General features: G+C 41.4%; 1 protein-coding gene across 1 annotated transcript in view; it reads right to left on the reverse strand.

The window, feature by feature from the left end:
* Nucleotides 1–24671, reverse strand: part of LOC119721364 (importin-7-like) — a 41755-nt gene continuing 17084 nt past the window's right edge. The window contains 18 exon segments of the mRNA XM_038191418.1: nt 1–927; nt 2587–2703; nt 4440–4569; nt 6167–6300; nt 7953–8027; nt 8030–8094; nt 9613–9833; nt 10837–10929; nt 12371–12468; nt 14894–15019; nt 15462–15528; nt 16298–16417; nt 17070–17188; nt 18941–19034; nt 20442–20558; nt 21376–21465; nt 22988–23181; nt 24241–24340. Coding sequence (XP_038047346.1) covers nt 842–927; nt 2587–2703; nt 4440–4569; nt 6167–6300; nt 7953–8027; nt 8030–8094; nt 9613–9833; nt 10837–10929; nt 12371–12468; nt 14894–15019; nt 15462–15528; nt 16298–16417; nt 17070–17188; nt 18941–19034; nt 20442–20558; nt 21376–21465; nt 22988–23181; nt 24241–24340 — 2046 coding nt within the window. The 3' untranslated portion in view covers nt 1–841.

A 24671-nucleotide genomic window follows, 5' to 3' on the forward strand; every position in this document is an offset into this window, starting at 1 on the left:
TTTGTTTTTTACAAGTTCAAATCATTTTTTATTGTCATTTTTCATACATCAGTTTTGGTTGAGATTGTTCAAATTCAACCAACATCTTGGCAATTAAAAAATGACAGGCGAATTCATTTTGGACTTCAATTCTAAACATTCCATTAAAGCAGCCACATTTTGTCTGATTGATGTGAATTTTACCAAAAAGTAAAAGCGCAATAAATGGCGCTTCTAGTAAATTTCTCTCATGTCGACGCAACTACCGACTTTCCCTGCATGGTAACTGTACAATGAAAATCTGCTTTCAAAAAGTATCCAATGTGTTCAGAGAACCGCAGAAAATAAGTGTCAGATTTGGTCTTGAAAAAGATTGATAAAGAAAATGTGCACTTCTAAACCAAATCAGGGGTGGTTCGTACTATGCGCGAACGGGAACGGGAACGCGAATTAGTCACGCCACAGCAGCTTTTCGCGTTGCAAATTCGCCAAGGTGGAACACATTTCCATTCTGGCGAATTTTCGCACCGAATGTTTAGTGACGTCAAAATCCACTTCGCATTTGCGTGAAGTATAAACTGGCCTTTAGGCTGTCATCTTCTCTTTACATAAAAAAAATCTGAATTAAAGACTATTACAGGAGGCAATCTGATAGTATTTAAACTCGCAAGCAAATAAAACCAAAAAAAAAATGCCAGAAAACACACGAAGCCGACTTGATTGTAAACTTCATGTTTGTTTCTAAAATCTGTTGGTGGCAAACGACAAACTGTATTTGTCACTGATATGGAAGGCTCTGGGTGACAAGGATTGCTATTTGACAGTCTCAATCGCTAAAAAAACAATGCTATCAAAACAGCCACTACGACATACTGCCAAAGTTGAAACTTTTGGGGACATTCGGGGCCTGAAACTTGTACCCGCCTTGCTTCTCGATCTGTCTGGAATCTGCGTTAATAAAACAACAAGCATATTGGCAACAATCAATTTGGATCTCGTACTAAAGATGAAAGTGAACAATTTAGGTCCACACAGGATATTTTCCATGTATAAAAGTTTGATGGTTGTATTTTATCGGCAAATACCTTTTATTCCTGTTTTTATCTAGTATGTTTGCTTGAGTGTTGTAAATCGCTTTTTAAATTTTAGATTGTAATCCCCCCATGCAGCTTTTGGAATTGTTTTTGTATTGTCTTAAGGTTTTATTGGAATTAGTTTTCTTAACTTAAATATTACAGTTTGTATGTTTATTATTTGTTTAAGCGCCTTGAGGTGGATTTTTCTGCGATTGTCTGCGCTTTATAAATTTCTTATTATTATTATTATTATTATATAAAAAATATATCATGGTTTGAGAGTGGATAGTTGATATTAGCGGCCCAAGGTATTGGAAGTGTATTTATTATTTATTTATTTAATTCATTTAAATCTTTCTTTAAACTGGGTAGCCCATTCAATGGAATCCACTGATCTCCCATGGGCCCAGTAAAGAAAAGACAATGTGAAGAAATTACAGTTTAGAGATGGGAGGAATACCCCAGAGGAGTATTCTGAGGAAAACCCACGCAATCAGGCAGGGACTAAAACTGGCAATCCACATATTGGCCAAAGCAGGATTCGAACCCGGGTCACAGCGGTGGAAGGCGATGAAAGTACAAACAAAGAACTAGTTTGTCAACTTCCAATACCGAGGGGCGCTAACATTGACTATCCTCACGAAAATATACCACATGGGTTACACTGTATATTGATTTTACTACACCTCATATATATATTCAGCAAAATTTCATTAACTTATGTACACATCATAACATTGAGTTAACAGCCAACGACTCATGCAGTGAATATCCCATAGAAATGATTCCCAGCTGATGTTTGCTTAGCCTTTTTTTTATGGAGTTGCTCGACACAAAAACATTTGGCTTTGCCAAAAAAAAATGGTTACCAGCCAAAATGCCATGGGTTTTGTACTGTTTGTGACTGGTTCCCAGCTAATGTTGGCTAAGCACATGAATTTGCTTAGGCACAAAAAAAACATTTGCCAGGCCAAAAAAAAAAAAAATAAACACAGCTACCAGCCAAAATGTCATGCAGTGTATATTGGATGTGACTGGTTGCCAGCTAATTTTTTTTGGTAAGCTCATGCATTTACTTTTAAGCAGAGAAAATATTTAAAAAGGCCAAAAAAAAAAAATGACATCACTGGTTCCTTGCTGAATTTTACTAAGCATAGAAAATATTTGCTAAGCAAAAAAAAAAAAGAAGAAACGGTTACCAGCCAAAATGACACACATTGTAAATTGCATGCGACTGGTTCCCAGCTGAATTGTGCTAAGCACAAAAAGTTGCTAAGCACAGGAAATATTTGCAGAGCAAAAACTGGTCACCAGCCAAAATGTCATACAGCGTATATTGCATGCAACTGGTTCCCTGCTTATTTTGTTGCTAAGCCCATGAATTTAACTAAGCACAGAAAATATTTGTCAGGCAAAAAAAACACCAAAAAACGGTTACTAGGCAAAATGTCATACAGCGTATATTACATGGAAGTAGTTCCCATCTTTGCTAAGCACATGTATTTTGCTAAGCTATAATATTTTGACTCACCGGCAGCTGCTTTCCTCTGGTCGGCCGTCTTGGCAATCTCCTGCATGTCGTTCTGTTGTTCTACGGTGAGATGCGACGTCAGGGCGTTGTACCATGATGGATTGCTGGCTTGGATGTCTACAGTAAAGATGGCATAAAAACATCTTCATGACCTTCAGAGTTCTAATGGTGTAGCTTATTCATTGTGTTTACATTACAAACATTTAAAGGTATAGTCCATCATTTGTAATTGGTGCATTTTGTTCGTTTGAAGCAACAAAAGTGCCCAAAATCTAATGAAGGGTGCTGAACAACTAACCTGATGAGGTTTCAGCTCAGCTTCGGCTGTATATTTCGAGAAAAACAACGATCTAGGACCTCGCTTTCAAATCAAAAGTTGCTGAATCATGTTTTGAATTGGGCCCGATTTCAGCGTCCGAGACATGTTCTCACTGGGCCCAATGCAGCAACGTGATGTGGCGCACTGATCCAAAGAATTATAGCAACCGTGCGCGTGTGTGCGTCGTGTTAACGTTTGTGCGCGCCTCGCCGAATAAAAAAATCGAACTACTAAGTAACGGCAATTTCCATGGAAAGGCCTTCTTTGAATTCATTGATTTCTTCAAAATGACAGCTTGCCAGAAAGAATAATTTCACAGGAAGTTTAGTCCCCTTACTATCTTTAAACCAAGTATGCTTTTCAACAATAATTACGTCAGTTACTTTGTGGATAGCTGCAAATGATGGACTATAGCTTTAAGAAAAGTGTTTCAGAAGTATCCATGCACAATTTGAGGTATGGAGTGCCATTTAGTCATGTGTGAAATGGCTTGCAGTTTGATAAATGGGACCAGATCAATAAACAGGCATAACATTCTTATATTTTCACATATGGACTTCATTTTTACATCACATAAAGAGTACAGATCAAGGAACAGACTTTACACACAAGACCTCTGATTTAATCACTCCTTGGCAGCGAAAAGCTGGGTTGGAAACAGTGAGTTTTCAACTTGTCCATTTTTTACAATCTAGTGATTTCCGCATGACTGTGCAAACAATTCAGTTCTGGGGAGAGCCAAGTCCATAAACAATGTGGTAAGGAAAGTTTTTTTTTACATTTACACTTAAAAAACATGATGCAAAGATTTACAAAAATTAAAGTAAATTAATTTAAATTAATTAAAATTAAAGAGTAAAAACACAATTTTTTTTAAAATAGAAAATACTGCAAGTATTAAACACTTGCTCGATCCCCTGGCATCCTGCCAGTTTGTTCACATGTACATGTACAGGCAGTTAGTAAGGACAATTTTCAGTGACGGCCTTGATTGTCCACCCGGTAGGTACCAGTTCTCAGTTGAATGGGGAGTTTGGGTTGAATGGAGAGTTACCGTGAGACACCGGACTATTAAAAATATGTTAGAGTCATTAGTATCTCTCCAGAGACCTCGTAAATATCCATATTGAAACGATTTCTTTGACGTCGGCCTTCTCTCCACAGACCACCTTTCAAGTTTGGTTGAGATTGATGACTGAAATTTACAGTGAAATGGAACACACACACACCCACGCATGTTTGTTTATGGTGTAAATCAAGGATTTTCTTTTGTTCCTCTTCCCTTTTCCTTTGTTTGTACTCTTAACTTTTTCGCAACAGCTCTCATTAGTTTTGTACACGTTTTCCAACCGAGGAGTCCTCGATTCGGTTTCTGACCTCGATTCACCGATGATGTTGCATGTGTGTGTCCTCGATTTACACCATAAACAAACGCAGACCCACACACAGAAGGAATATGCGATCGCAATATCCCCCTGTCTGGCTTGAATGCCAGGGGGATATAAAAATGATGTCAGCGAATACATGGACTTACTTGTGAGAACCGTCTTGAAGAGCATGTACTCATCATCAAAGGGACCGTCTTCATCATCCAGCGGCGTGTTGAATCCCTCCAAGACCGTCTCCTCATCGTCTTCATCCTCGTCGATTTCCCGTCCCGCGGCCTGATGCAAAACCAACAACAAAATAATCAGATTTGTGAAATGCAATCACCGACTGTTTTGAAATTCAGTACGCTATTTGAAACAGTCGTGCTTAGCACATTAGTCTAGGGGCTAGACGTTGTTATGGTTTGATACGCGATAACCCGCCGCCGCGATTACCCGCCACTGCGAGAGGGCGGCTAAGCCAATTTCTAAAATCTTCCCCCGAAAAATGGGGGAAACAAGTGTGCATGCGCGACTTCTGCAGGCAATTACGGTCCATTTTCAGTCCCACGCATACTGCACACAACAAAAGAGCTGACCAGTGAAGTTGCACAAAAGTCTTGCTGCCTGTTTTATATTACTGGATGAAATTTGAGAGTTTGCTTCAGAACTACAATGAATTTTTTTGAATGCGCGCTGCATAGATTAGGCCAAACAGGTGTGCGCGCATTACACAACCAAAAACGAATTGGCCTTGACGTTGGTTCTGAGGGTTCGTGATGAAATTGCTGTGTCGTAATAACGCCCTCTCGCGGCGGCGGGTTAACGCAGCGGCGTTTTATCGCGTATCAAACCATAACATCGTCTAGCCCCTAGACTATTAGCACATAATTATGTGAGGCATCCTGGCAAAATGAGACGGAACTGGGCACAGGTGGTAGTGGAGAAAAATATTCTTAAAACAAATGGGAGTTTGTTTTTTTTGATTTTCGTATTTATTGATATTTGGAATCTTTGATGTCTACTGCACATATTAAAAAAAAAAAATCAAAAAAAATGTGGCATAAAAGTGTTTTCTTTTCAGGAAAAACAGTTACCTTCTATCATTCTCCAGATACAAAACTCCAAACTTTATTGGCCTTTTTCTCGGAATTAAACGTTTTTGACTTGTCAATAAATGTGAGCTTAACTATAAACTGAACTATTAGCACTGACCAATTAGATGAGGACTTTTGGTCGTTGACCTCACTCAAAGTTGGTCATAAGTACTGTGAACACAAACCAATGGTGGACGGAACGTATGGTCCAATCTGGAACCACAGCAAAACTGTCCATTGCAGGAAGACTTATGTCCTCATTCAGAGTTAAGACAGAGTAGCAGTCACCGAAAAACTATGGACAGAGTGCGTATTTTTTTTTTCTGCAGCATACATGCATGCATACATACTGCGTCTTTCCACCAATCCCATCATGCACCCTAACATGAATATTCATCACGCTGTGTGGATGGAAGACACTTAGGTTCTCGAAATGTTTTCCCTTCAATTAAACCTATCCCAACCAACAAAAAATATTTGATGAAAATGGGCATGGGCTCGAGCCACAGATGTTGCAATTTATGGCTCACTCCACTATCCACTAGGCCACTGTGGCAGCTCGACGAAAGCCGTTCTTTTAAATTGTTTAATGTACATGCATGACTGAGTGATAGCAATACGGTCACGTCGTCGTTATTTTCTTATGAATAAACATCGAACTAGCTGAATAATCATGATCCATTGACGATGTGTGCTGCAAATAAAAACACCGCGGACAGGGAGGTTGGTGAGAGATAGTTCTTGTATGAACCCCATCTTACTTGGGTCCTCCTCCCATCTCCAAGTACTGTACTCACAATTCTCTCCAGATGCTCAAGATATTCAGCGTTTTCCTCGTCAATTTCATCCTCGTCGCTGTCGAGTGCTTGCTCCTCATAGTCACTGTCATCATCTTCCTCTTCCGATTCCTCATCCTCTACGATCGCTCGACCTGAGGGGGAACGTGAAATGTCAGGGTTCAGACTCATCAATCAAACTGTAGCCAGCGACAATGTAAAAACTGCACTTGTTCTTGCATACATGTTTTACATAACCCTTGAGGACCGACACACAAAGGGAGAACAACAGATCCTCTCAGTCCTCGGGAGTTGGGTCTTTTGTTGGAAACGGTCCTCTGTAGTAAGTTTGTGTGCTAAGTCTATGGGAGAGTGTTATATTACAGGGACAATGGGAAACACAAAGCATTGTCCTTGGGAGTATAGTAAAACAAGAGTGTGTGCTCATGCTGTATTTAAACTGACAATTTACACAATCTAAGTACTGCTGTGCAGTAGAATGCCGTGTTTTTCCAGGTTTCCCAGCACTTTATAAAAACAAAATTCCCTGAGTTTTCCCCCGACGTTTCCCTGAGAAATTTCCAAATTTCCATGAGAAATGTCTTCATCGTGAGCTGGCAAGAGAAATATTCTTCGACCAGTTCACGTAGGATGACGTGTACACATGCAAAGGTTTTGCGGTATTCGGAACAGATGACGGATAAACACCCAACGAGCGAGGCCGGAAATATCTGTCAGCGACCCGCTCACAGCGAGCGAGGCCGGAAATATTAGGGTGTGCTACCCACAGATGACGGCCTGAACCCGTCTGGCATCGAGGTTCATGAAAAACAAACCTGCACCTGGGTCCGGTCAATGTCAAAATAATCCCGGCGCGAACTGGTTAACGAGGTTACTGGGAAGTCAAGAGGTGGTATAGCACAGCCAATTGTTATTTTCTGGAGAGGTGTGTGATATTCACACTGCATAAACACTAAAACGCCACCATAGCCAGTTGATCAACGGACACAACTTGGACAAATGGCACAAGATGCACATACACCAAGCTGGCAAAAACCTTTCCCTTCTGGGTCACTGTCAAATTCCCTGAGTTTTCCCGAATTTTGGTGTTTTCCCCAAATTCCCTGAGTTTTCCCCGACTGGAAATATGGAAACTCATTCTCAAGGTTTTCCCTGATTTCCAGAGTGACTGGGAACCCTGGCTATGTTGTTTTATACAATGTATACGTCACTCCTATTAATACGTGTTGACTCATCATCGATACATCGATACTTAAAGGGAATATACATCATTTGCTATTGCTGTAATTTCCAGAAAGAGATGGAATTGGGGGGTTGGAAATATAAAGCAAATATAGTTACACTGACTTTTTTGAGGTTTTGGGTTCGAAAATGCTATAAAAACCAAGAAAAACAATCATTTTCCTGTAGTCTGGTTCCCTGACTCCATATAAGAAGAAACAGAGCAGTTTACATACATTGGGGAATTGTAAGGTCAGGGAACCAGTCTAGCTGGCTTGTACCCGTTCATAGGTGTGTAATCGATTGCAAACAAGTGCGATGGTCAATTGGGGCCAGTATTTGAAAAAAAGCCAGTTTTTTCCAACGCTGGTTGGCCGACCAGCGTTGGCAATTGATACAAAAATACCACTTTTCTTGAAAATGACAGTATACCAGGTGCCATGATTTTACAGGATGCTTTACACTGTCATTCACAGTCCAGCAAGGTATTTCAAAATGATTTGGAAGTTTTATTTTTTGATGCTTGCAAATGTTGTATTTTCCCTTTAATCAATACCCCACTCACATTCGTACGCCCTCTTCAGACCCCCGAACAGCAGCAGGAGTGCCGGTATGAACTGCTGTGCACACTCGATGACCACGGGGGCAAGTTGGGTAGGGATACCAAAGTGCAGATCCCCAGCACGCACACCTTTCGATCGTGCAACCTGCAATCAATAAACAAAAGGTAGCGTTTGGTTGGGTTGTTACAGTCCTTTCCTTGTCTGGATTTTTCGATTCGTACTTCACGTGAAAACAAAAGTCAAAGCGAGGTTCATGACGTCAATAACTGAATTTTCATTGTGATGTTCACTGTTACCGTATCAAATATGCTTTGCACTGAAAATCCGCATGAAGTATGAACTGGCCTTAAACCTTTAGTCATTGTAGCGCATGAAACCGCCCTGCCTATTACTCCCTGAAGCGCCCAAAACCACCCTGCCTATTACTAACTGTAGCACCCAAAACCACCCTGCCTATTACTCACTGTAGCGCCCAAAACCACCCTGCCTATTACTCACTGTATCGCCCAAAACCACCCTGCCTATTACTAACTGTAGCACCCGAATCCACCCGAGCACTCTATGGTTTCATTGATTCTTCAGTGAATAAATACAATGTAAAACTATGTAGCTTACATGATAATGGGTAAAGTCAAGTTTTACTGAAATATGCATGTAAGTAAGACTGTCCATTTTTGATTAGTTTAGTATTTGATTATTCGGAACTGCGTTTCACCGAACATTCAATACTCTCTGATCAAGTTACACACTCCAACTGCAACTGCATGCCGCACCAGTCAGAAGTTACACACAAAGCGCGCCGGTTAAAAGTTGCTTGCGGCGATCGATAATATGGACCGCTGGAGTGTTTTACAGCAAGTACTTTGTAAGAGTCAAGAGCTTCAACCTGCCAAAAGGATGGGGCACACTGAACCGCAGTCGACACAAATGTGGCATCTGACAATAAAACGCCGCAACTTTACCGACATAACATCATGGCCCGTGTGTGCACGTGCGTCGTTTTTTTATTTCTACTTTTTTTTTGTAACATGAAACCGGCAAAAAGCTCTTCGAATATGCAGTTGATGAACGAATATTTGATATACCCAGGACAGCCCTAAGTATAAGTAACAGGCAGGGCAGTTTGGGACAATACAGGGAATAATGAGTTAAAGTACAAAATACCGTGATTAGCAGGGCCATGACATTCGAGGCCCCCCCCCCCCTCCCCTTCCCCACCACCAGAAACTCACCCTAAGAAGCAGTCAATGTTGTGCAACGACAGTTTATCAAAAAATTAGGTTTTGCCCTTCACACTGTATACTCAGTGTGTTACCTCCCGAGTGACAGTTGGAAAAATCACTCGGGTGGGACTCAAACCCACAACCTCCTGCTTTCTAGTACAGACGTCTTGCACTCGACCACCGAGCTTGTGGGATCAGTTGGCTGGTTCGAATATGATGTACGGTACATAGCAGCGGGTACCGCATTAACTATTCATAAGATGGAATGATCGGGGTGATGTAAATCAATATTAGGGTTTGCCCTTGGTGGTCGAGTGGTAAGACATCTGCGACCGCTTCGTCGGTATTAGGTATCATCATGTTTTCAAGCATCTTTATCAGGAGGAGGGGGTTAGTAGAGTTCCCCATCCCCCCCCCCCCCCCACCACCAGACACTCACCCTAAGAAGCAGTCGGTGTCGTGCAGCCACTGTTTGATGAACTGCGTCGTGACTGCCTCGTTGGTGTTGGGTATCGTCATCTTCTCCAGCGTCTCCATCAGGAGTAGAGGGTTGTAGTATAACGCTGCTACCACCACCTGCAGGCACATCTGCCTCAGCTCCGTCGTCTTGACCTCTCTAGTCAGCCTCGTCATGACCACCTCGATGAACAAGGGCACACACTGACAAAAAAACACACACAACAAATAAGCGCAAGGAGCTTTACAAGCTAGCTCAAATTGCTGTTTGTAATGGCTTCGCTGGACATGAGGTGAATTTGCCTTTAAAGCCGTGTCTGCACTGGACTTCTTTTTTAAGGGTTTACCGAGCCGATGGAAAAATAAAAAATGGTCAAACGTGACCACTGTCCGCACTTGGACTTTCGACACGGGAAATATTACCCAGACCACGTGGTAGAAGTAGCCGATCGAGCCGTCAGTATAGTGACTCGTACAGAAAAAAAAATTGCTGATCACATTTTTCAGCCCCCGATACACACAGTTTAATATTACACACGCTATTTACATGCACAGTATCATCGTTACACACGATATTATTGCATCTTAACACGCTAAATCTTGACGAAAAACCTATATTTCTGACGCATTTGTGATCAAAATATGCACGACAACAAAGCCATGCTGCTGTACAGTGTTCCGTGCAGCAGCAGTGCCATCGGTATTTGCTGGTTCCCACAGCATGCTAACAGTATCAAAGCTATAATGTAGGATCCGAACCAGTGACTACTACCTACATACAGTACTATGATGTACCATGCGTAACAGGACGAATTTGGATCGTAGAAAATACCAAACAAACATCAGTGGAGAAAGAGAATATCTGCCAAGTAATTCCCAGAAAGTGACCTCTCTTTTCTGTGTATGTATTTTCCGTTAAAATATATTTTTAACAAGATTTTACCGCTCGGACTTGATACACCGTATCGTGTTTCTACAAAATTTTTGGCCACAGCACGTGGGTTCGTGCGGTCCCTGTGTACATATGACCTCGCACTCGGGCCGGATGAATGCTTTCATGAGCCGCTTTACCAACTCTCACAGTGACCTGGTCAGCGAATGTTTTGAAACCTCAAATTTGCTTTTCACTCACAAACCTTTGAACAATGAACCTGTCTTTAGGGTTAACAAAAAAATTGATTGCGGGCCTCTAGGCCAGAGTTATTACGTGATCAATTTCTCCTTTGAACTGAAGCAGGATGACCTCTAGGAGCTTGGCAGCGTGGCTCTCTGGGTCATCTCCAGCCTCCTCTTCTAGAACCTTAAGAGTTCAAAGAGAGAAAAAAAAGTTGGTTAAGTTGTTGTCTATGGAGTGCCGTGGCCTTATGGTTTTAGTGGGGCAGATAGGGGAAATATTTGGGGGAACTGTGCCTTTGATGATACAAGCATGAAACTCGGCACACAATCAGAGTACATCTTAAGAAAGATATTTGGCTATAGGGCCATCGCAGAGTTATCCTTCGAAAAAATATAGGTAGAATAACAAGCAATTTTCAAAATTTTCAAAACGACTGCCGTTGCTTGTTATTCCACCTATATTTTCTTTAAAGGACAAATCTGCGATGGCCCTATAGCCAAATATCTTTCTCATGACATGCTCTGACTCACTGACTGCGTGCCAAATTTCATGCTTGTATCATCAAAGGCACAATCCCATCACATATCTGCCGCACTATTTGGAGTAGTCTTGGTTGAAGATTCGATTTGGATTTTTGTTATTGTAATGCAACTAACTCCAATCGCTGGAAAAGAACACATTCTATGGCGTGAATAAAAATCCAGCCACAGGATATTTGCCACTTGAACCCAAGAAATTATGAACACACTGCGAGACAGCGATATAGTAAAATTACTGAGGGCCTTATTGTTAACAAACAGGGTGAGTAAAAAAAAAACGGGACCATTGTTTTTAATAGTGAAGTTCTACATCTAGCACTTACAAAATCTAGGATATGCAAGCCCAATTCATAAGCTATATCTTTTAGTACAAGAATCATTCAAATCACTCATGTACTTTCAAGTTACGGAATTTTACACACAACCACCGTTTTAAAGTTCTGTCCATGGATCACAAAAAGGTAAGTGTTCTTTCAGCAAAACGAAAACAAATCACATAGGGATGTGTAAATTGTTTTCGTTTTGCTGAAAGAACGCACACCTTTTTTTTATGAATTGGGCTTTTATAATCTAGATTTTGGAAGTGCTTAAAATTCCGTAACTTGAAAAGTACATGAGTGATTTGAATGATTCTTGTACTAAAAGAAAGATCATGAATTGGGCTTTTATAATCTAGATTTTGAAAGTGCTACATGCAGAGCTTCACTTAAACACTTCTTAACATTTGGGTTTCGGTTTTTTTTACTCATCCTGTATTGTAATTTTGGAGAATTTGGGTGGATTTGGTGAATAGGGGAGTCAGGCTGGCAGAGCAGTGATTCTTTCCTCGCCTTCCACCTCTATGGCCTGGGTTCGATTCCTACCCCGGTCCACAATGTAAATTGAGTCGGTCCCTACCTGATTCCGTGGGTTTTCCCCAGAATATTCTTCTGGGGTTTTCCTCCCACCTCTAAAACTGTCATTTCTTCTCATTGTCTTCTCTCTACGGGTTTCTTCAGGCTTGCGAGTTACAGTGCCTAGGGCCCTTTTGAGGAATCCTTGGTTTCCTTTCTGCCTTGAGGGTCTCTGTCTAGCGAGTCACAAACCTTCTTGCACATGTTGTAGATGATCTCAAGATGTCTGTGACTGGACAGAAAGGCAGGAGGGTCTGTTGTGATGTAGTTATGCAACGCTGGCATCATTTCTGAAAAAAAAAATTATAGAGTTTCAAGCACTTTATGAAACAAACTTCCCTGCATTTTCGCTGAGTTTTCCCTGAGATATTTCCATACTTCCATGAGATGTTTTTCACTTGAATGAGGTGGTTGCAGCAAAGCAATTAGGAGTTCTGATAATACACAGGCAACTTGTTGACAAGCGAGGGCCTCCTTTCTCCCCTTATAGCCATCCTTTCCCCACCATATTCAAGAGAGTGGCAGCCTGTGCATACAATAACCTTATTTAGAACATACGCCAAACTGGTGAAAACTTTTTCCTTCTGGGTCACTTTTAAATTCCCTGAAGCTTCCCTGATTTTTTTATTTTTTCCCCCAAAATTCCCCGAGTTTTCCCTGACTGGAAATAACTCCCTAGGCCTTTTTGCTAGGATGTAGCCTCAATCCTGCAAAATCCTCCAATTGGCCTCATGGAAAAAAATAGCATATAGCCTCAATCCTGCAAATTCCTCCATTATTTCTTGAATATGGTCTGTGGAGGGGTGACCACTGCCTGAATCCTGCTAAATCCTGCGGCAGTGAATGTCAATATGTTGAGGTTTGGCCAGTGACATCCTGAAGCAGTACGGGGATTTCAAGCATAATCCAGGCCTATATGTATGCATGGCTGAGCAAAAGACAACACAAGGTCCGGCCCAAGACCTTGACAAAGTGCATCCTACGAAATCAGTAATGCACTTTTGCCATGTAACCCCAATCCTCCAAATTCCTTCACTTTGGCAAAGAGGATTTTGAAGGATTCAGGGCGGTTAGGGTTATTGCAAACTCATCTTCTAGGTTTTTCCCTGTTTTCAAGAGTGACTGAGAAACCCTGAAAAACATAGGTTCATGTACAAAGAATTTACAATTCCTTTTCTTCACAATGGAAGATTGTAGAATTTAGAGGGATTCGAGAAAATTTCCAAGTAAAGCAGTTATGGGAGTTAGACTAAATGTTTAGTTGCGGTAAAAGCTGCTACATCAGACTCCAACCGGCCAGCCGACCCCAGCAAGCTCGGTGGTCGAGTGGGAAGACACCTGCGCTAGTAAGCAGGAGGTCGTGGGTTCGAGTCCCACCCGATTATAACTTGAGAATAGAGGTGTGCATTTACGGGTAGTAAAAAGCTTGGGTACCATAAAAGAAATCCGACACCAAAATTAAAATCTCAGAGGTTGCTGTTCAGATTGTTCGTAAAGGTCCGCGCGATACATCGGTGCGTCAATACACCAAGATACAAATGTGTACAGTGAGCTCAATATGTAGCTTTATGGGTGTGTATTACATTTTTACGATTGTCATAATTGTGTATCTGTTTTGTTTTCCATGTAGCCTGGTTTTCATTTTTAAGATCTCCACAAATGACAGTCAAAACCTTTCTTTTCCACTGACTGAGAAGTTAAATAATGAAACGTTTGCGGAAACACCATGTGTGAATAATTTCTAAACTAAGAGGATGGTTCTGAAAAGAACCAGAGGTATAAACTCGACGTTCCGGTCAGTATGCTCTGACCGTCTTCAGGAGAGTGCCTAAACTCTAAGAAAGCAAACATTTAAGTAGCAAAAGCGAAATCAGTGAAGTGTGAAGTTGCATCCTGTGAGGATGCCAAGTAGACGGGAGCCTAGAGCAAGCTTACTGCCCACTGAAGTGGAACAGTAGGGTTGCAGTGCCAGTAGAGGGAGGACCTAGGGTATAGGAGACCCATCCATCTAAGGTGATAGCTGAGGACCTAGGGTATAGGAGACCCATCAGTCTAAGGTGGTAGCTGAGGACCTAGGGTATAGGAAACCCATCAGTCTGAGGAAACTGAGAAGTTACAAAGTAATTTGTAAAGTTGGTTACGGGTACCCGATCCCATAATCTGGAACCGGTTCCTGACATCAGCGATCGGGTACTCGGGTACTCGGATACCCGGTTCCGACACACAGCCCTACTTGTTATTTTTTCTTCTTGTAAACCCTCGGACAACACTGAGTGATAATAATAATAATAATCAGCATTTAAGAACGCTCTTATTAGTAAACTAAATCACAGCGCTTACAGTATTATTATTACCCCTGATCATTGGGCCAATTAAACATTCCAAATACCATCTCAGCTCCCTGGGGAGTATACAGCTGGATGCAGCCTGTTAGGCGCAAGCAAGCTTATTCAATCACATCTCTGCCCTCACAGGTACCCAAATACTCCCGGGTGGAGAAAAGCAGTGAGTGACAAAGTGCCTTGCTCAAGTGCACACGCACCATGACCCTGGCTGGACTCGAACCCACAACCCGCAGCTTTACCCACAGACCACGAATCCAGTGCCCTTAACCACGAGGCCACAGCACTCCACATAACAGCCTTCATGAAATACATCCGTGACGTCAAAAGTGACACCTCCCTGCTGCAAAATCCATCGTGACTCGTAACTTACCCACAAAGTAGTCATAGCTGTCTTGCTCAAATGTGTTGTACAGCATCTCAAAGACTTGCCAGAGAGGGGGTGATATGTGTGTGCAGGTCATGCTAAAAATCAGCTGTAAGACTTCCTCGTAAAAATCTGAAAAAAAAATAAAACCCGGAGAAACAGTTATATATAAACATGTATTAAAATTTAATCATTGGTCTAGTGGTATGCCACAATACTAATTATTAAGGGCTAGTTTCAATAAGGCATCTGCACGCCATTTTGAGACGGTCAAGATTCTGTTTTTGCTTACAGCAACTGTATATTTTCAGAGAAATCTTTTCAAAAACTTCCACAATTCACGGGCATGCAACTTGGAATTAGCAACCGAAAACAGGAGAAAAATTCCAATCTTTACAAGACTTTGTACAGTGTTTCCCAATTTTTAACGGCATAAGTGTAAAGTGAAAAATGAGGAAATCAGCTGATCCGAAGAAAAGTTGCAGGCCCAAATTCAGACACATGAAAAATATTTAAGGCATCCATAACAATGAAACTCTCCAAGATTAAAAAAAAAAAAAAACCTGTGACTCACCAAGTAAATTGTTCTGTAAGACGACTGCCACAACATTGAGAACTATGCCTTCTAGTTGTACTACAATCTGTTGGGAAAATTGGCCAAAAGGCAAAGTATAATGTACACATCCCTGTCAATTACCATATCATGTTTTTCCACAAAACAATTTTCTTTTATACATGCATGCATAACAAAAACCTGGGACCGTGATGTATTTTAACATATGGGTCTACTCCAAACAATTTTATATCATTCACCAGTAAGCTGCATCTTTAAAGTTGCATTCCAAACCTCTTCAAAAAATTTTGTTTTTTCTATTACTAAGTGAATAAATATGTGATTGGCCAGTTTTAAACAAGTAAATTTAAAGAAGGTTTGAGGCCTGGACAGGAATAATGGCCTGAGCAAATAAAAAAAAAAAAACAAGTCCAAAATTAACAAATTTCCAACAATTTTGTTCAACAATTTTACTTCATGTTTTGTGAAGCACCACTCCGGCCATGTCTATGATATGTACCTCGCAAGCGTAGAGCTACATATCTCCTTATATGGAGATTGGTGCATGCAGTCACGTACTGCGCGATGTGGCGCAGAACACAGCGGTGTTTTACCGGCAAGTAGACTGGCTCCCGGTGCGAGCACTATCGATACTGATTGGGAACCAGCCTACCACCCAAACGGAATTATTGTCTGGCAACCAATAATTCAAATTTGTAAAGTAATAATTCAACAACTAAACATGGGCCCATTTTGTTTTGGTCAAAGTTGCATTCAAAAGTGAGTATCGTAATGTTGCTACAAAATTAGCAATTTAGAAAAGAAATCAATTTTTGAGTTGATTTTTTTGTCTTTACCTCTTGTTTTTCTTCGACAACGTTCAAGACGGTCTCGATGGTGTTCAGTATTCCCATGGCCGTGGCGGCGCGGTCGTCCATGTTCTCCTCGGAATCGATCACCTGGGAGAATGTGGCTGCCTAGGTAACACAGAAAAAAACCGGAAAAGTATTACCAAAAACTATCAGTGATGTGACTACGAATGTTCATTATGCAAAAGAAGTTCTGATGACTACAAACGAATTTAGTTAGTCCACATGTTGTTTGCAATCGGTTACACATCTGTGAACCGCCGGCTAGTCAGGTTCCCTGACCTGACAATTCCCTGTCATCTATAAATTGCTCTGTTTCATCTGAAGTAGGGTCAGGGAACCAGACTACAGGAACAGCATATTTTTTCTTGATTTTTCCAGCATCTATGTTCACAAAACTTTAAGCAGGTCAGTGTAACAATATTTGCTATAAAATATTAACCCCCAGAATCCATCCCTTTCTGAAAATTAGCAAATGCTGTATACAGTCGAGTCTTGTTAATACAAACTCGTTCGGACCTAGCCAAATTGTTTGTTATATCAGAATTTTGTATTAAGAGGAACATCAGTCCCATTCATTGTGTACATAAATGCACAGTCGGGACTAAGGCTTTATGTTTGTTATAACCAGAATTTTGTATTAACAGAGTTTGTACAAACGAGATTCGACTTTATAACCTTTCATGCCAAGTGAGCTCTGTAGAAATAGCTCTTGTCGTACAAATTTGGAATTAAGAGTAAATTTATTAAATAGCCATACCAAGTGTTGGGTGATGTCGACAGCAATCGGTATGATTTCATCGCCATAAGTGGTGATAAGTCTCTGCAAGACTTCCGTGAGATCGTCATTTTCCGTTTCTCTGATCACAATTAGCAGGGCTGTCGGTTGAAGAAAGTAAAAGACTGAATTTACCACATCCCGAGTGAAAGGCACAGAGAATCAATTCGTTGGGAGCCCAGCAGATGGGCATATGAGCGTTCTGACGCAAAAATCATTTTCAAGAAAATTGCATTGAAAGGTTCCATTGTTCCCCCATGCGTATGATGAATCCAATGATCTCCCACACGTGATATAAATCGGACAAATTTGAAATTTGTCACACGTATGAAGCATAAGTTTTGGAACAACACTTGTATAAATTTCTGACAAAATATTTAAACTTCATTAAAACAGAGGCAGTTTTCTGCATATGCTCTTTTGCTGGGAACATTTTGGTGATTACGCGTTCACGCGTAAGGGCATATGCGCATATGCCCTTCTGCCGGGCGCACGACGAATTGTCGTTTAAGGCAACAAAATTGCTCACAATCTTAACTCTTTCAGTGCCAAAGTCGTAAATGAACGAGGTATATTTGTTAGTTAGAAATCACCAACCTCGTACATGTACGAGGTGATGTTCGTACTTAAAATCGCCAAACCTCGTACATGTACGAGGTAGAGTAAGCATGTTATCACAAGGGGGCGCTCTCGCTGTTTCTAATAATATCATTTTCATTCAGTTACGACCTGTATTTATTTGTTTCATTCGAGTTCTTGTGAGAGGGCGCAGTATTGACACTCGTTTTTTTCTGCAAAAAGTGCGGAATTCCTGTGTGCAGGACAGTGTTTCAGGGTGTATCACTTTGTATGTGTACGTGACTACTATTGACTTTCCAATATACCCAATATACCAAGGATATATCAGAGAGCAACAACAACAAATTTAGTGAGTAAAACTTATTTACTTTTCTTTTTTTACAGAATTTTGAACAAAACGCTCGAAGTTGGGCACTTTAGGGTTAAACTTTTCAAATTTCGCAGGCACTGAAAGAATTAAGAAGGGTGCATAACAACTAAATTGTGAAAGTTTCAGCTCGGTGGTACTACACATTTTGTGAGAAAAAAGAGAAAACATAGGCGCAATTTTTGGGGTCTCATTACTGGATTCCGTTGCTAACGCACGTAAAAACATGTGACCTGCTGAGGCTAAATGAGGAATGTCCCCCAAAACTTTGTTTCGAGTTTATCAGCGTCTGAAGTTGCCTATGTGTGGAAAATCATTAGGCTATCAGCTTCGGTCCGAAAATTGGGCCACCGGTATTAAATGATTGAAAAGAGCAATGCTCATAGCTTTTTTTTGGAAGGTATACACATCTAGAATTGGAAAATATGTGATAGCTTTGTAGTGTCAGCGGTGGCAGTTTTTTGGGTGTTATCATTTTTAATTTTTTTTCCAAAATGGCCACCAATATGCTTGAACCGGATTAATTATATGTAGTAACAAGCATGTTTTGGCTGCCATTTTTTTTAAAAAGTAGTGATAGCACCCAAAAAGCTGCCACCGCTGCAATGCTATCACATATTTTCCAGCTACAGGGGTGCATACATGTACCTTGCCAAAATCAAAATTACAATTATTCCCCTCATTTGATACCGACCAAACCCCCAGGCTGATGGCCTACATGTCAAAATTGATTTTGGAATTTTCAAATTTTTGAGTAGCTAGGGTATCTAAGATTTCACACCGTGTATTTTTGTGGTGAAAAAAATTACCTCCAAAAGTGAGGAAAAAAAATGCACCGGGTTAATGCATTGAAACAGAAGCTAGAACAGTAGTAACAAGTTAAAATCTTTTCTTGAGTTCCGTATACCTTGTAGTATATCCTTGACATGCGGTTTGATGAAGTCTTTAGCCTTCTCTTCATGGCTGGTAATCAGCTCCTGTAGAGCGATGGCTGCCTCCACCTACATGTAACAATACAGAAGCTACTGGTTACCAACTGAGATCTAGGGGTTTGCAAAACCTCGGCTTCGGTTTCCAGCTTCGGGTAATCTCTGACTTTGGAAGCATTTAGAAGCCTTCAATGTCCGCACAAAAAGAAACTGCTAAAATGATGGCCTCGTGTTATAAGTTGGCAAGTCCACGCAAAAGTGGGCACGGCTGAAAAGTGGATCATTTATGAAATCTTCAGAACTACACGCAAACAAACTGAAATGCGGTAGCAAATAAAATGGGACAAGACCTTTTGAGTGATGTGCCTGTGAGACAGAATTTTGTATATAATGTTATTTTTTTGGGGGGGGGGGAGCGTTAAAAAAGTGGGTTTTTTTCGGGGGGGGGGGCTAAAATAAATGATTTTTTTGAAGTCATTTTGGCATCTTGTTTTCACATGCAAAATGCAAACTATTGTGAGTTTTTATTTTAACCAGTTTGCGCCGGGTTTATTTTGACAGTGACCAGATCCAGGCGCAGGATTATTTTTCAGGAGATCGATGCCAGACGGATTCAGGCCAAAATCTGCGGGTTGCACACCCTGATATTTCTGGCCTCGCTCGCTGCGAGCGGGTCACTGACAGATATTTCCGGCCTCGCTCGTTGCGTGTTTATCAGCCATCCGTTCCGAATACTGCAAAACATTTCCGTGTATACACGTCATCCGAGGCGAACCGGTTAAGGCAGAGAGAAATTTTAGAGTTATGTGTACTTGGAATGCCATGGGCACAATTGCAGAATACCCCGCCAATCGATCTGTGCACCTCGTAGCCAGCTACGGAGTCACGGTTGATTGCACTCAATAAACCTTCTCAGCGCTACCTGTACGTACTAGGCCTACACACGTCATGCTCCACTGCACTCCCACTCCGTATCCGCGTAGCCGGCAACAGGGTAGTTGGTTTGGACATGGAATTTTTTCAGCAACTCCCATTCCTTTTGAGTTGCTTCGTTCTCAAGCATATTCAAGGGGACTCCCACTCCGTAGCCACGTAGCTGGCAACAGGGTAGTTGGTTTGGACTTGGAATTTTTTCAGCAACCCCCATTCCTTTTGTGTTGCTTTGATCCCAAGGGGACCCCCACTCAGTATCCGCGTAGCTGGCAATGGACTTGAATTGTTTCATTTCCAGTGATTCCAACCGCGTAGCCAGAGATTTTCGGGGTGTATTTCCGAGTGGCGTGGTATTCTGCAATTACTCCATGCCATGATTCAAGTGTGGTTTGTTACCACGTCTGAAATATATTTTAGAGACGTAACGTCTGTAGTACTATAACTTTATGGATGTTACGTGTCTAAAGTAATTTTTCACAAAGATCCAAGATCTTTCAAAACCCAACAGGAGGTTTGGGGGTTGTAGAATTGTGGGGGCGTCTGTACCTTGACGGGCATTTCTTTGTCGTGGATGAGGCTGTTGCGCGTCAGGTCCAAGGCCGTCATCAGGTTGCGTTCGTTATTGAATCGCGCCTCGCAGAATTGATGGAGCACGTAGTTGGCCTGTCAAAAGATGAAAGATACACTTCTTATAACGCAAATTCAAAACCAATTTTTTTTTTACCAAAGACGCCATTGGTTTCGGCCATCAGGTCTAAGTGCTTCTAGCAGCTTTCCGAGTTAGGGCCTGTAAACTCGGAATGAATACAGTACATCTAGCGGTACACTCTTATCTTGTTAATCCCTTTGTCAACAAAGTGGCCCCTGTTATCAGATACTGCTGCTGATCCCCTGCACTTGTCAATATCAGCTGTGTGACAGCACATGTGGCTTTATTTACACTAAGTGTTAGGGATTATAACTCCACTGTTTGGACAAAGGATTAAGATAGATTAGAGGGCTGGCCAGTTTACAGTTAGATTGACTGTTTCCTCTCAGAAGTTTCTAGTGGAGGTTACTCGCAATGGCATACACCAGATATAGGCAGAATTGGGACAATCCTAAGCAAACACACCGAAAAGAATCAGAAGTCTTTACTGACTGTACGGTGTCACAGGTCTCAGGATGAAGTCACTTAGGTTCCATCTTGGGAGGCCAAAATGAACACAAATCTTTGCACTGTGGGCCTACTGTATGCCATGAGTAGCGGCCATAATGGGGGTCCGAAAGCTACTTACAGAGGCTTCACAGACTTGTGCACAGGGATGGATGCATTTTATTCCTGTCAGTGTATATAGAGATCGATAGGGGCAACTCACCCAAAACTGCATTTAAATTTGTGTGCTATAGGCCTATTGTATAACATGAGTGGCGGCCATGTTGGGAGGTCCAAAACAGGACCAGTGGTGGCTTCCAGACAGTGCGCAGAGAACCGACTCACCCTCGCTCTCATGTAGCCCCACTCGCTGTTGAATTCTGGGAAGATGTTGCTGACCAGGACCTGCTCCATGCGATCTTTGTACATCTTCTTCTACTCAACCAAAAAAAAACAAAAAAACAAAAACAATAGAATTTTAAAAAGTATTCATGAATACCTAAGACAATTTACCATTCCTATTGGTTTAGAGCCTGTCACGTGGCCGGTTTTAAACGGTTGATAAAGACCAGCTGGCTGGTCTTAAACACTTCTCCGGTGTCACATGAAATTTTGACTCCTTTAAAATCCGGTGCCTTTTAGTTACCGTTTTATTGGTTGAACGTTCACAATGCACACGTAGGCATGCGCAATACTACCAGTGAGTCAGTATTTCATAGTCCTAAATTCGCACTTCACCCGCACAGCTGCGTTCTGCGCCACTTGGGCATTACGCGCGCGCCAATCTCTATGAGGAGTTGTTTACGACATGGACACTACCATAATATATAATACATGTATAGCTACAAGGGTGTTTCGAAAAACATGAAGTACAATTATTGAAAACAATCATTGGGAATTTATAATTTTTGACTTGTTTTGACTATTGGGGCCGAAAAGTTTTGAATTTGTTTTACCTGAAAGGTATTTAGGAATGGGAATAAAGATGTGCTTGGCCAGTATTAAACACTCTGTTTAAGACTGGTTGGAATCTGGATGCTGATAATAACCCTCGCCTTCAGCTCGGGTAATTATCAGCATCCAGACTCCAACCGGTCTTAAACAGAGGGTTTTTTAAAGGCTTGCTCACTGCCATGCACTTATACAACAACAAATCACCAAAGAAAAGAACATTTACGATGGCAAAATATCCAAAATTCTAGCAACTTTTTGTGCTGAAATAGCTGTACCATTGAGGGTGTCTGCCTGGAATGACATCACAGTTTTGCTCATGAATATGGAAATTTGCATTAGCATCAAAACCAAAAAGGCACCAAAATACCCTTCAAAATGACAAAACGAAAATTGAAAAATGAGGCAAAATAAGACACAGAGGTTCATTTTCAAGGTTGGCATAAACAAAATTAAATTGCATGGGCCCCTTAAAGGGAAAATACAACATTTGCAAACATCAAAAAATAAAACTACCAAATCATTTTGAAATACCTTGCTGGACTGTTAGTGAATGACAGTGTAAAGCATCCTGTAAAATCATGGCACCTGGTATACTGTCATTTTCAAGAAAAGTGGTATTTTTTTATCGATTTCTAACGCTGATCAGCCGACCAGCGTTGGAAAACACTGGCTTTTTTTCAAATACTGGAACCAGTTGACCATCGCACTTGTTTGCAATCGATTACACACCTATGAACGGGTACAAGCCAGCTAGACTGGTTCCCTGACCTTACAATTCCCCAATGTATGTAAACTGCTGTTTCTTCTTAAATGGAGTCAGGGAACCAGACTACAGGAAAATGATTGTTTTTCTTGGTTTTTATAGCATTTTCGAACCCAAACGTCAAAAAAGTCAGTGTAACTATATTTGCTATATATTTCCAACCCCCCAATTCCATCCATTTCTGAGAATTACAGCAAAAGCAAATGATGTATTTTCCCTTTAACGAGATGTTTAGTTTACCTTGAGTAAGATGTCCGCCATGGTTCCCACCATGTGCATGACGCCGTCTTTCTTCCGGGGCTCGACTCCTGGCGTGGTCATGGTCTGCATGCAGAATCCCATGGTCTTCTGCAGCACCTGCTTGCGCTTCTTGGCGCAGGAGCGCAACACCGTCTGGGCGGCTGCTACCGGCGAGATGAAATCCTCAAAGGCATCTGCAAGATTTATGATCAGAAACAAAAACGTCTTTTAAATAATAAGGTGGTGCTCACACAACTCTTTCTAGGAATGTCTAGAAACAATTCACAATTATTACCCCTGTTTATCAGGCCATGAGACCATTATCCTGCAGCAGCTTGAGATCAGCACAATCTGGTCTCTACCCTCACAGGTACCCATTGCATACTCCTGTCTTGGTCAAGAAGCGAAATGTTTGTTAAATGTCTTGCCCAAAGACACAAACATGTTCCTCATGATTCCAACTCATTTACCATCACACGACTCGGATTCTGCCACCATTTGACTACTGCTCTACTTGTAATTCTGCAGATTGTGTGTAGTGTTCCTAAAGCCTAAAATGGAGCAAAATCCAAGACATTGTCTGGAGAGGCGTGTAATATTCCCACACCATAAACAATACAAAGCCATGTTTGCGTTACATACCTAGTGTGGACATTCCTTTGTTTTCGTGTAGTTAAGAAAAACCTGGTCAAAACTCATTCAACCCAAAACAATTTCTAGGATTCCCTTGAGTGTTAGTCTTCATTTTGCGACCGATAAACCTAACCCAAAAATGCCTCTAAACCTGTTTTCCAGACAGGGGGAAATCTTGGTTAAGTCCACACAATGTATCTAGAAACTGGTTTGTGTGGACATCTTTTGTTCGGGAGTCCACACAGTGAACGTAATGCTTGTACATCATAGCTAGTCAGTCAATGGACACAGCTTGGACACATGGCATAGCACGCACAAATGCTAAACTAGCAAAAAAAAAACTTTTCTTTCTTGGTCACTGTCAAATTCCCTGAGTTGTCCCTAATCTTTGGTGCGTTTTTTCCCAAATTCCCTAAGTTTTCCCCGACTGGAAAAATGGAAACTCATTTTCAAGGTTTTCCCCGATTTCCAGGGTGGTTGGGAACATTGAAAATGAAGGTTGTCCCCAGAAAAAGAAGCAAGATCAGTTCATTATCCTCTAGGTTAGGGTTAGTCCATTCGCTTAAAATGAGACCATGTGACGGACCATCAGCCAATGAGAATGAGCTATGGAGACGTACCAAACTTGATGCGGATGTACTCATATGGATCCTCGTTCCATAACTCATCGTCTTCGTCTGTGTAGCACATCAGCGGGAACAAGACTTCTTGAATGATGGGCTGTGGAAGACGTCAAATTATTTGAAAAGTTACGATTTACGAACTTCTAGTATGGAAAGGCACGCCTCACAGTGCCCCTCTTCATCCATGATACGCCCTCTCTCAGTGACAATGTGGAGAGAGATACCCTATCCGCCAAAATCTATCAATTGACAGGTTACAGTTCTGTATATTGGGCTCATATTGGTACAATTGACAGGCTGTGGTAGGTATGTTTACTGAGGGTACCATGCCTTGACTGACATTGATAGATGTGGTGGGTCAGCGCTGGTGAGTGCCTGTCAAACTGGCCTGATATTGGTACAATTGACAGGCTGTGGTAGGTATGTTT

This window comes from Patiria miniata, unplaced genomic scaffold (genome assembly GCF_015706575.1).
Source record: "Patiria miniata isolate m_02_andy unplaced genomic scaffold, ASM1570657v1 HiC_scaffold_1, whole genome shotgun sequence".
In the NCBI taxonomy this organism is placed as follows: Eukaryota; Metazoa; Echinodermata; class Asteroidea; order Valvatida; family Asterinidae; genus Patiria; species Patiria miniata.